At 34.7% G+C, this 14,099-nt stretch overlaps 1 protein-coding gene across 1 annotated transcript in view; it reads right to left on the bottom strand.

The window, feature by feature from the left end:
• NOX4 (NADPH oxidase 4) overlaps nt 1-14,099 on the bottom strand; it is a 145,243-nt gene that overhangs the window by 14,049 nt on the left and 117,095 nt on the right. The window contains exons 14-15 of the mRNA XM_029209577.1: nt 4,460-4,579; nt 2,832-2,940 (exon numbers count right to left, since the gene is read on the bottom strand). Of these exons, the coding sequence (XP_029065410.1) occupies nt 2,832-2,940; nt 4,460-4,579 (229 nt within the window). The remainder of the gene's footprint in view (nt 1-2,831; nt 2,941-4,459; nt 4,580-14,099) is intronic.

Below are 14,099 nucleotides of genomic sequence, written 5' to 3'. Positions count from 1 at the left end.
TTAATATACAATATTTGTTTTTCTCTTAACTAATTAGAACATACTGTATAGCACAGGGAACTCTACTTAATGCACTCTGGTGACTTAAATGGGAAGGAAATCCAAAAAAGAGAGGATATATGTATATGTATAGCCGATTCATTTTGCTGTGCAGTAGAAACTAACACAACATTGTAAATCAACCATACTCCAATAAAAATTAATTTAAACAAAAAGAAAAAAAATAACGTATTTGATGCCCACAGCCTCCAGAGAGAAGTATGCAGACTTAAATAATGTATTTAATGATTTCAATGTCTCCATTTTAACTTATCTGTCATTGAAAACAAGCAATAGTATCTACTAAAGAAACACACACACACACACACACACACACACAAACACTGAACTTGGTAACTCAGTTGCAAACACAGAAAATAAAAAAAGACTTCTTTTTAACATCTTCCTCAGAGGCACAATTGCAGGACCACTGTTCATCCTCTTGATGTGAAAAATCGAAACAGGTATACAGAGGTGTGTGTAGAGATAATCATCACCACATTATTTACACTAGTTTTAAGCTTTTATATTATTTACTCCATGGAATCCTAAGGGTAAAGCATATCCACCAAAAAGTTTGAGAAGAAATCTTAAGATTGAACTACTTCGAATGTCCAGCCATTTATATTTTTTTCTTTCCTTTACTCTTTTCCTGCCCTGCTACTTGCCTTATAAAGCATCTATTATTCAAATGTGCCTTTCCACATCTTGGATCCAATTATAGCCTTTTATTAAAAAAAGTATAGGCTCTCTATCAGTTCAAAACAATTTTTTTAAACTAGAAAAACAGGCAAAGGTAGAATTAGGAAATCCGAGAAATAATACAAGTGGTTGATAAGCATAGGGAGAGAAGTTCAGTCTCACTAGCATTCAGGGAAAACTAGAGATCCCACTGTTTAAGAGATGGATAGAAATTTGAAAGACTGGTAATATAATGTTTGGAATAAATTTCTCTTATATTCTTTGGTGGAAATGTAAATTATTTTAGCCTCCTTGGGGGACATTTTTTTAGTATATATTAAAAATTTAAATTCATTCCCAAAGTTCTCAGAGCCTCCAACTCAGGAAGTCCAGCCTCAGGCATTAACCTAGAAAAAATACCCACGATGATGCTCTTCTTGAAAGATTTTTCTCCCTTACCTCAAGGACAGAACTACCTCTTGGTTTCCTACTACCTCACTGGCCACTCTGACCAATCTCCTTTACTGACTTATCACTCATCTTCTGCCCCTCTAGAAACTGCAGTACCCCGAGGCTTGGTATATTCACACACACTCTCAAGATGACCTACAATCATATAAGTATGCTCAAATCCATTCAATGGCTTCTCATCTCTCCCTTTTTTTTTTCTCCTGATTTAGCGGGCCCTTGGTGAACCCCAGAAATCTGCACTTTTTTTTTATTGTGGTAAAATATACATAGCATAAGACTGATCATTTTAACTGTTTTTTTAAGTATACAGTTGATTAGCATTAAATACATTCACATTGTTGTGCAACCATCACCACCAATCCGTTTTCAGAACTTCTTCATCTTCCCAATCTGACACTCTGTGTCCATTAAACAGTAACTCCTCATTTCTCCTTCCTGGAAACCTGGCAACCACCACTCTACTTTTTGTCACTAGGAATTAGACTACTCTAGGTGCCTTATATAAGAGGAAGCACACAACAGTTGTCCTTTTGTGTCTGGTTAGATAGTAATAAGTTTATAGAAAGCAATGTGCAGAACAATACAAATAGTATGGTAGAACGTATAGAATGCTCGTGAGTTACATCTGGTTACAAAGACTGGGTGGGGATTTTGCTTCATGTGGATTATTAGAAAAATCTGTAGCAAAGATGCATATGTGTATTACTTGAATAACTTAAAAAATAAAGATAGATACATTAATAGATAAGTAACAGATTACATGTAGGATAGACGAAAATGCCTGCTTTTCATCTCTGTAAGGAATAAAACTTAGAATTTGGGATTTTTGAAATTCTGTATACTGTGCCAAAAGTCTGCTGATGATCCAACTTGGAATATCAAAGGTGGAGATAAGAGATAAGAGCTACTAGAGGGGCTTCCCTGGTGGCGCAGTGGTTGGGAATCCGCCTGCCAATGCAGGGGACAAGGGTTCAAACCCTGGTCCGGGAAGATCCCACATGCCGCGGAGCAACTAAGCCCGTGCGCCACAACTACCGAGCCTGTGCTCTAGAGCCCGTGAGCCACAACTGCTGGGCCTGTGCGCCTAGAGCCCGTGCTCTGCAACAAGAGAAGCCACCGCAGTCAGAAGCCCGCGCACCGCAACGAAGAGTAGCCCCCGCCCCCCGCAACTAGAGAAAGACCGCGTGCAGCAACGAAGACCCAATGCAGCCAAAAATAAATAAATTTATAAAAAAAAAAAAGAGCTACTAGAACAAAGGATGAAAGGTGTAATAGTAATTGCCTGTTGATGTTTTCCTCTATCTGTCCTCTGTCACAATCTCATATGTATTCACATTTGCATGCATATGTATCCTATATGCATACATCACCAGCCATATGCATACCTTTCTATGTTAAAACATGTTCTAAATACACACACAAATTCACAGATACCAATATCTGAAAAGATGTGTACCAAATTATTAACAGATGTCACCTCTTTTTTTTTAAGCTTAAGGGATTTTTTTTTCCTCCTCACTACTTATCTGCATATTTTCTGGTTTATTCTATAGTGAGCACTTATTACTTTTACAATTTGAAATAAAATAATTTATTTTAAATTTAGAAAGCTGCAAAAGTAAAAACAAACCTAATTTTACCTTGTTATACAACACACATAGTAAGTCTGCAAACCAACGGAAGGATTGGATGTCTCTGCACACCCAAATAAAATACAGTCTTCTAAGCCTGTATGGTTTCCAGTCATCCCTTTAAAATTAAAATAACATGATAGTGATTATGATGGCAAAAAAATTAAGAATCCCTATATACTTGAAATTTTGCTTCTCATTAGTAAGCAACCTATAGAAAAAACAGTCATTTACATTGTAGCATCTGACATACCACTTACTTTAACTCCCAAATTTATTTAAAATGCAATATACTGACTCAAAGATATGATATACTCCATGAATTTAAGTGTTCATGCTTGTGGATATTATATGCATATCACCCATTTCCATCTGAAGGCAATAAACTAAACTCCTGAATTAGAATAATATCAGCTCTGCATCTCAGGAAAAGAAAGTTCTCTATTTTCAGTGAATTCTATCTCTCAACAGGGCTCCAATGGTCATCTTGCCCTGGCTTCCAGGCAAAATGAGCCAAAACCATTCCAGAAAGTTAGTTTTTTACCCCCTTCTTAATAATTGTTAAAGAAAGAGATTTCACAACCACCTACTATGTAATTCATTCTAGCAACTCACAATTCCAAGTCTGGATTCCTCCGTATAATTATGAAGTAGGCTTGAGGTTAAGAAAGTATTCTTCATTTTTTTAAACTTTAGGTGTCCAAATAACTTGCAAAACGTTTTCAGAAACAATTTCTGGTTTGGAATATAGTTATTTTTTGAAGAACCTTCAAAAAGTCCCAGATTTATATCAAGTATCACTTCAACTTATTATTTCTTTTTTAGTACTTCATAAAACAAACTTTTAATGCAAATTGTGTTTTCTTGAAAAGTGAACAGAATAGATTTTGTTTGTGGGTTTCATGACAATTACTGTCCATTAATTTTTGCTTATAATGCTAGAACTAAAATAACTGAATAAGTATATCCTGGTTAAGCAATCTTACCTTTGAAATTTTTATTCTTCAGTCTGTTATAAATTTGCTGAGTAACAGACCAAGGAATGATGTGCTCATTTGTCATCTCCTCAGAAAGGCTTTCCCTGACCATACTTCTAAAATAACCCGGGCCCTTTATTTCTATATCCCATTAATCTCTATTCTCTTCATCATAGTTCTAATATTTTCTGAAATAATGTTATTTATGAATTTTTCACTGGTTTATTTTCTTCCTGCCCCATTTGAATGTAAACGTTTTAAGGGCAGAAACTCTCTTTAGTCATTGCTGTATTACCAGAAACTATAAGATGAATCGGCACATAGGTGCTCAAAAATATTTGTTGACTAAATGCATTAGTAATGCCACTTGCCCCTGATGAGAAAGTAAAGAAACAGAGGCTGGTGGAATGACTTTAACAGAGGAAAAGGACAGAGGAATGCATAATTGTGATACTGACGTTATTCTACAAGAGAACACGCTGAAAGCCATAGACCACGTATTGAGAATCACTCAGTTATTCCCCTTATCAGTCAGTAAATGGAGTTCCTTGAACAATAAGTAAAAGAATTCTGGAAGGAATTACTTCTTACTGAAAGAGAGCTGTCTGAAATATTGACAGTTCTCTACTTGGACTAACATAATGGATCAAAATGACATACAGCAGAGTGTTGAGTATTGATGCAAAAGGAGTTACTCCAATGCCTCCAGCCACGCAGAGGCTAACCTCATAGTTCAGTGAGTCTTCAAATGGACTTCCAAAGGGACCATCAATGTAGAGCCTGTGGACAAGGCAGACAAAGGTGGAAAAAATGAAAATGAGTTAAATTAAATTTCTATAATACGTGGCAAACATGATAAATCTAGTGTCTAGGCTTTGTGATGGCTCGGGCCTCACTTCATTGTTTCTCATAGTGATAAGCTTAAAGGAACAAGGAGTGTTGTTTATGAACTGTCAATATTAACACAAGCACATCTGTTTCAAAGCATTGGTATTTTGAGGGAAACATTCATTTAAAGTGTAGAGAAATGTATATAGGACCATGATAGTTAGCTAAGGACTAGTTAAAGCTTTGATCTATTTTATTACTATATTGGACTAAATTAAAATATCTTGTTTTATTGTGTCTAAATTCAATAATATTATTCTCCATGGTAAAGATAGCAGCAGAAATATTTCCTGAAACGCTTACCATGTGAACAGAAAAGAAATTAACCCTGTTCCCCTTCTTGCCCTGGTTAGGTTGATTAGTATAGAAATAGCCAGAGCACACTCTCAAAGGAATCTCTGAATACTCTACTTGTGATTGTATATTCAAATGTATGTGTGTGAAATCCTTCTTAACTACAATGAAACTTGAAAATCGTTCACTCAATATTCAGCCTCCCATTCTTTCTTGCTTTTTTTTTGATTGAAGTATAGTTGATTTACAATGTTGTGTTAGTTTCCAGTGGTTCAGTTATACATATACATATATCTATTCTTTTTCAGATTATTTTCCCTTATAGGTTATTACTAAATATTGAGTATAGTTCCCTGGGTTATACAGTAAGTCCTTGTTGGTTATCTACTTTATATATAGTAGTATGTATATGTTAATCCCAAGCTCCTAATTTATCCCTTCCCCCCTTCCCCTTTGGTAACCATAAGTTTGTTTTCTATGTCTGTGGGTCTATTTCTGTTTTGTAAATAAGTTCATTTGTATCATTTTTTTTAGATTCCACATATAAGCAACATCGTATGATATCTGTCTTTGTCTGGCTTACTTCACTTAGTATGATAATCTCTAGGTCCACCCATGTTGTTATAAATGGCATTATTTCATTCTGAGCCATTATTCATGGCTAAGTAATATTCCATTGTATATGTATACCACATCTTCTTTATCCATTCATCTGTCGATGGACATTTAGGTCTCATTCTTGCTTAGTAAAAAAACATTAACGTTATTCAGGGAAGCAAGTGCCCAGCCAAAATACGACATTTCCCAGACTGTCTTGCATCTATTTCGGTTGTGTGACTATGTTATGCCTAATGTGATATAAATGGAAGTGTAGTTAGGAAAACTGGAAGGTTCCTTGAAGGAAGCTGTCTCAGTTGAAAGTTGCATCTCTATCCCCGTCCCCTTCTTTTCTCCTTCCTGGTGCCTGAAATGTTGACTTGATGGTCTAAACACTTATGATGACTATAAAATTGCCATACCCTCTATGGACTGCCTAGTTCCAGATATCTTTATGTTAAAAAAAAAAGACCCATATATATAAAACACTGCCATTTTAAAGCTTTTTTCCTATTACAAAAAAAGACTTTCTTATAAAATAGTAACTGTCCAGGGCTTCCCTGGTGACGCAGTGGTTAAGAATCTGCCAGCCAATGCAGGAGACATGGGTTTGAGCCCTGGTCCAGGAAGATCCAGAGCAACTAAGCCCGTGCACCACAACTACTGAGCCTACGCTCTAGAGCCCGCAAGCCACAACTACTGAGTCCGTGTGCCCAAAGCCCGTGCTCTGCAACAAGAGAAGCCCCCTCAATAAGAAGCCCGCGCACCACAACGAAGAGTAGCCCCTGATCGCCGCAACCAGAGAAAAGCCTGTGTGCAGCAACGAAGACCCAACACAGCTAAAAATAAAATAAATAAAAAATTAAAATTAAAAAATTAAAATAAAAAATTTTTAAAACCTAGCAATTTAATTTAAAAAAACAGTATATAAAGGTAAAAAAAATAAATATTTTTTCTTAGTTGGCATTAAGTGGATAATAAAACTGAACAACTTTATAGTGTTTTAAAGTTTACAAAACACATCTCTATAAAGTTCTGATTTGATCTCATCAATCCTGTGTTTGGCAAAAATGGACATTCCTCCACATATTCTATCTGGGTTGATGTCAAAGGAAATGTTATTTTTAATGAAATTTCAGAATATAACAAGCCTCTGGGGTAGTGAGATTTTTATAAGAGAATAGCTATCTTTGAACTAAATTAGACAGCCCAAGGATTATTTTTCTAACCAAAATAAATTTATAGGCCTAATCTTTCTTTCTATGTAAAGATACTACAATGTAAAACCAACAGCTTTTTCCTTGACTATTCTGACATCAATAGAGCTATGAGACTGGCACAGTGCTACATGCTTTAGATGAATTATTTGTAATTATTAAACAAGAGTTAAGTGGTATCATTCTACTTCCTCAGTTAGGAAGCTGAGGTTCTAGAAGTTTAAATATTTCCTCAAGGTCACACATCTAAGAAGTGGTTTATACTGACCACCAGAATGAACTCCATTTCTATTTATGAAACCAAAAAAATCAAAACTGTCTTCTTGAAAAAGGAGTTCATTCTAATCCTTTCAACCAGAGAAATAATGAATTGAACCTTTTTTTCACGGAATATTAACTCTCTTTATGTCTGAAAATATTTTTATCTTAAAGTCTATTTTATCCGAAACAATATTTCTTTGGTTAGAATTTCTCTGCTGTATTCTTCACCTTCTTTAACTTTTCAGCCTGTCTTTACCTTTATGTTCTGAGCAAATCTCTTGAAAACAGCTATTGCCCTGTTTCATTTTCTTATTCCAGTCTGACAGCCTTTTCCTTTGAACTGTAGAATTTAGTTCAGTGATGTTGGATTACGTACCACAATATCACCTGTACTGTTTGTCCAACTTTTTGTTTCTTCCCCTCTCTTTTTTCTTTTTTTGACTACTTTTATGTTAAGTGTTGGTCTCTGCTTTTACCTTTCTGTAAGTAAATTACGATTTTTCCTAGGGTGAATTTATTTTTATTATGTTGCTTGAGATTCATTGATATCCCTGAATTTGAGCTATTATTTCTTCAAATATTACATCTCCTTCACTCTCTCTTTTTCTCTTTTTGAAGCTCTAATGTAAAGGAATGCATGAACTTCTCACTCCATCCACCATACCTCAACCTTTCTTTCATATTTTCCATGCCTTTGTCTCTGTGTGTTGCATTCTGGATAATCATTTCAGTTCTACTTGACAATTCATTATTCTCTCCATGGCTGCGATAAACTGCTCAAGTTTATGATATTGTATCTCTCACTTCTATAAGGTCTATTGGCTCTTTTTCAAAAGTGTTTTGAGAAATTTGATTGTCCTTTGTCTCTTAATCATTATTTTAATACTCTCCTTTATTTCTTTTGACATATTAAACATTTGCTTTATACTTTTTAATATACACTTTTACTAACATGTGATTTGTTTCATTTTTTTAAAAATACGAGCTCTTTGGTGCCTCATGTATAGGAATACTTTGAGGATTAAAATGTGTCCCTCCAAAAGAGTATTTTCATTTTCCTCCTCCAGGCCACCAAAGGACACCATGAATCTGGAATCACTTTAAACTAAATTTTTGTCTCTGTGTTTAGTGGGCTATATACATATTGTGAATTCAGTGTTTCAACTCAAGTGAGAGGGAGCTTGTGGTTACTAAATATCAGGGGAGATTTCTTTTCTAATTCCCTTCAGAACCAAGGACAAAATAAGTCAATTATCTCTACCACCTCCTTCTGCCGAGCTGACTATTTAATCTCTAGCTTATCCACTGGGCCATGTGCAGGGGTCTCTGATCTGCTCTCCAACCCTCTTCAGAGCCCAGGACTTATCTCTTGTCCACCACCCATATGGCCTGTTAAAACCAGCTCTAACTTTTGGGGATAAATACATATGATGTTAGGAGCAAATAGAGGCTTTAGCACTCACTTCACTGATTCATCTAGGTAGGACATTCCTTATGGGTTACGACCCCAAGCAATTATTTTTATCTCCTACCATATCAAACATGTATTAAAATTACTAACGTTTGTGTGCTTAGATTTTTAGGCTTTCTATACTAGTAAGATTATTATTGAGCATCTAGTATGCTATATTATGTTTATTTTTCACTCTTAAATACACACATACACATACATAAACATATAGGTGGATCCCCACTATTGGAATTAGTTCCTATAGAAAGTTAAGGAGAATTTGTTTTTGCCCTTTGATTTTTTTTTTGTATTGTGCTGGCTAACTTAGGCTTGATCTGCTAATATGTGACTTGAAATGCTTATTAATATGCAAAAACTAGTTCAAATAATATAAAAGAAAAGCTACCAAGCTCTTCAAACTGTGCACACACTAGGTAGTTAACTGGAAACATGAATTATAAGCTGACCAACCCCTAGTGAATCTTCAGGTAAAACACCTAGCCAAATTTCACACCCCATTCCAACATATATTTAAACCCATCTGCAAGCCACACTAAAATAAAATTACCTCTGAAAGCTTTTAGAGGGAATATATTCGGTTAAAATAAACACTTTTAGATCTTTAGTTTAGACTTTTATACTACATCAGCCTTTCCAACAAAGAGCGCTATTTTTAAAATTGTATTTAATTTGGAATGTTATTTATTAAGATGATAACCGAATCTTTTTATTTTCTGTCCACTTATCTGCATTTAGGTGCAAATATTTTACAATTTCTTTTTCTCAAACAAATCATTCCATCCCTTTCCTAGCTTTCTTCTTTTTTCCACATGGCAACTTATCTCCTGCTGAAAGCATGGTATATAGCTCGCTGGCTTAGCTGCTGGCTAATTTTAGTGTGAATGAACTCTTAAACCTCAAATTTATTTATGCTATATTTTGTTTTGTCATTTCTTTTCCATTAGTGTAGAGAGCTCAATTCAATTAAGAAATAAAAGTAAAATGTCATTATTATGCATCTTGTCTTCACAGGCAAAAAAAAAAAAAAAAGAGAGGGTAGGGGAAGAAACAGAAAACGTGGGACAAATAATGAGTACAAAATAATTCTGTAGAATGTAATTCAACATAAATGAACGAACATCTTCAGCTCAATGGGAAAGACTGTCAGACTAAAATAAGACAATAAAATTGAGTCATGGGTTTTTTCAAGAGAATCAGCTAAAAGATAGGGTACAAAAAAGTTGAAAGTTAAAGAATAAAGATATAGGAGGAAAATTTATTCAAAAGTAAAATATTTGTAGTCAACACTTAGTTCAGATAAAACAGACTTTAAGGAAAAAACATTGTTACAGATATTATGTTACTAATCATTGGTAATTCAGCTCGCTGGGGTGTGCTTTCAGATTTTCCTTTGTTATCAAAGATAGGTGACCATGAGGCAAGAGACTTCTTTATTCTACTCTCTTCTTTTCTGTACAGCATGCTGAGCACTCCTCTCTTCCCTGGTTACAGATGTGATAAAATTTGACCTTGAAAGGAATGAAAAGCCTTTCATTAGGCTTTGACTGATATGTGGTATGTTTCCATCCAAAGTGTGGTTCTTGGACCAACAGCATTAATTTTATATGAGAACTTGTTAGAAGACAGAATTTTAGATCCAACCTCAGACTTACTGAATCAGAATCTGTGTTTTATTGAGGCCTCTGGGTGGTTTGTAAACACATTAAAGTCTGAGAAGCACTGCTGTAATGTGTCTTTCCAGAGAATTCCATTAATGTTGATAATAAAGTGAGATTTTTCCCTCTATTTTTCTTTTGTATTCTGTGAATATTATCTTCTTCGTGACTTTATAGAAAGTGATGATTTAGTTATTTCAAGATCTGGAGGGTAATGTCTGCTACCTGAATGTGAATCTTCTCCAAAATTGTACGATCAATACGGAATGCAAATAAAATCATACATAATTCATATCAGCATTACCAGGAGACAGAGAATAACTATTGTAGAAAAATGATCACTAAATACCAACAGAAAAAAAGAAAGTGGTTGAAAAGGAAGACAGGCAAGTAATGTCTCTCATATATATATATATATATATATATATATATATATATATACACATATATATAACTGTAGACTCTGAAATCAAAACCAGAACAATGACACAGAACTATATTTAAAAATATAATCCAAGAAAGTAAGAGTTCAGAAATACCATCAACAAAATCTCAACCTATAAAGTTAGACAGCCTTTGGGAATTAAGTGTAATATTACCATATTTTGTGAGTATATGGATTTTTTTTTTTTTTGCCCTCCTACCACCCTGAGTATATGGATTTTAATGTTTTGTCTCACCTTCCCCTGCCATCATTTTTTTCCTCCCTAGGTGATTTTGGAATAACAGAACCCCAAAATGCTGGATTTCGGCTGTGATACAACTTACCAGCTGCAATATTTTTCAGACAGGAAGAAATAATCACTCTACTGCTATAAGTTTCTATCATTCTAGCTTCTATGCTTACTCTCTGATTGATTAGAGGCTTTTAATAAAAAAGAGGTAAATTATATAAGATAAACTCATAGAATAAATGGGTATAACAAACAAAATACTACACATGAAAGTGCTTTGAAAACAATAAAATGCCATAAAAAATAAAACATATTTTTATAAATACAGCTAGCCCTATTGTCTAGGAATCACCAGATTTCCTCCTTGGGTTTTACTACTAACTCAAAAACCCAGGAAAACCAGGACGCTGTTAAAATAGCTTAGCTCAGTTGTTATCTCCAGTTGCTGGCGTACAAGAGGCACTAAAAAATTTTGGTTGAAAGAAGTACTGAAAGAATAAAATATGCTCAACAGGTTCATTTGCCTTTAATTTAGAGACAATACACTTGCAACCTCATTCACTAGAGGGGAGAATGCTCACAGTAGGGTAAAATTTTCTGTTCTCAAAACTTTCACAGCAATTACTTTCAGTACAGAGATTTTAACAGCAGAAAAATAGCCTTTTAAAATCCAAGTAGGAGGGAAAATTGCAACTTAAAAGAGCTATTAAAGAAAATTTAAGGAAGATGAATAAAACTATGTGTTTACTATATAGTAATATAGTAAATTAGAATGTAGGCTCTAAATCGAGTTTAAATCATGGCTTCAGCAGCTAGTAGCTATGTAACCTTGAGCAAGTTACCTATCACTTTGTACCTCAATTACACTCTTTGTAAACAGAAGGTTATGTAAATAATACACACATCACTGGTTATTGTAAGGATTAAATGAGATAATTCAGGCAAGGTAAAGACCACTGGTTGTCTACCCTTTATCTGTTTTCTCTCCCTTATTCCCAATTGGTGGTGGCGTTACAGTAATGTATCCACTTAAGAAAAAAAAATGACTACATTTCCCACCCTTTCTTACAAAGACATAAGACCCACTTTAGGGTAATATGATGTAAGACGCTTGGGGTTGGGGTTCTGAGCAGCTCCTTGTAAAGGAGGATGCTGACTCAGCTTGCCTGCACCTTTTATGCCCTCTGCTCTTCTTTCTTCTGTCTGGAAAGAGAATACGATGGCTGAAGCTGAAAGAGGCATCTTGCAATCGAGAGAAGGAAAGAGGAGTTGCAGACACCTCACATGTAATATGCTGACCCTGAATTAATATAAGCCACCACTTACCTTGGTACTTCTTGTCACATGAGAAAAACAAGCCCTCATCATTTTTAGCTATGTTTCTGTTTTATGTAGCTGAACGCAAATATACTTGATAAAACTTTTATCATGGTGCCTGGACATAGTAAGTGTGTGATAAATGTTAGATTTTATTATTAAGAATAAAGAGTTATAATTTACATACATTTAATGCTGATGCAAATGTACATTTCTGGAAAATTATTTGCCTTTGTTATCTTCATCTGATTAACTTTTACTTTAAAAGTGATTCTAATTTAAAAAAAAAATCAAAAACTATCTCAGATCCTTACCTCCCAAAACCTAAAATAAGGTATCATAATAATAGATACTCCTCATTGAACATTTAATTTAACCCAGGACCTACCTAAACGTTCTATATACACCTTCACTCCTAATTCACACAACAACCTTTACAGGAAGGTATAATCTCCCTTTTACTGGGGTGGGAACAAAAACTCAAAATGTTAAGTAATTTTCTCAAGGCCACATTTCTATTAAGAAGCGTTACTAAATTTCTTGTAAGACTGACTCCAAAGCTCATCTTCTTAATGATCACATATTAATGATTACAGTCAATTAGAAATTATTTTCGTTAGGGATAATACATAAAGGCAAAACAAAATATGAAAAGGGCACATTGTATCAAGGAACTCCTGGAAATTGCTGCTTTGCAGGATGGAAGGGTTCAGAGCCATCCTTCATATAACAGTTGTTTCTGGGAAAAAGGTGAATGTGATTAACTGTTTCCCTGGAAAGGACAGTTGCAGTTTTAGACTATTCCTTTCCCAGGAAGTAATCATATCAATAAAAACAACAAGGAGTGGGAGGGAGTTAAAAAGCTTGAGAAAGTCTTTGAAATCTTTCTATCTTTCTCTAATGGTCCTCAAATGCTAGTGTGCATCAGAATCGTTTGGAGGGCTTGCTATAAAACACAGAGTGCTGGCCTCCGCCCCCAGATTTTCTAGGTCAGTAAGTCTGGGGTAAAGTCTGTGTTTCTAACAATATCCCAGGTGACATTGATGGTTCTACAAGAGCAGGTAGGAGGATAGAGAGTGAGCTGGTGCAGATGGGGATTTTAAATATGGTGACCCAGGCAAGCCCTTAACATTTAAGTTAAGACTTGGTGGGAGGTGGTGGGTAGTGGTCCACACCGCTTAGACTTTAGGAACAACTTAAGGAAGAAAACTTCATCAGCAGAGGGCTAAGAAATCTCCGTAATTAATGAGTGAGTGATTAATACATAATACAATCTCATGCATAAATAAAAGCGACATTGTTCGAAAAACTGCTTTGACTGATGTCTGTTTCTTGGAGTTCTGAATCATTTAATCAAGATTTTCCAACAGAAACCGTTAATTAATTTAGGGGCTGCAAGGAGAAAAATTCTTTGGCTAGAAGTTCCATAAAACAAGTATATTATCAAAATTATACTACCATAACCATTATGAATAGATTAATTTTAACTGCTTTTTTAATATTCATTTTTACTATAGGTTCATAAACTGTTTCTAAAATCATGGCTTAACTTTGATAATATCTCACTCTTCTAGAGCTGAGAATATTGTTGAGAAGCTATATATCACCTTATGCAAAAAGGAGGTTGTTTCTATCCAAGGATGTTAAGATAGGATTTTAAGATTTTTAACAAAGGAAGAACTTTAGGCCACTTTCTCTCTCAACTTATAGACAATTTCTGAGTCAAAGACAAATAAAAAATTAAAAAAACTAAAAACAGCTGATGTCTGAGAAGATGTATGACAGCTGAGAATGCAGGATGAGGCAGAACAAAGAAAGTAAATGGTCTCAAAGGCACTAGATGGAGAATCCAACCAATATGCTTAACTTAATCTCCTAGAAAGTGTTTACTTCCTCAACTTGTTCTAAGATTTCAGCTTCCTGACC

This window comes from Monodon monoceros, unplaced genomic scaffold (genome assembly GCF_005190385.1).
Source record: "Monodon monoceros isolate NGI ecotype Baffin Bay Population unplaced genomic scaffold, NGI_Narwhal_1 Super_Scaffold_7, whole genome shotgun sequence".
NCBI classification, from domain to species: domain Eukaryota; kingdom Metazoa; phylum Chordata; class Mammalia; order Artiodactyla; family Monodontidae; genus Monodon; species Monodon monoceros.
The sequence above is the reverse complement of the archived record's forward strand: the minus strand, read 5'-3'. Positions and strand labels throughout refer to the sequence as shown.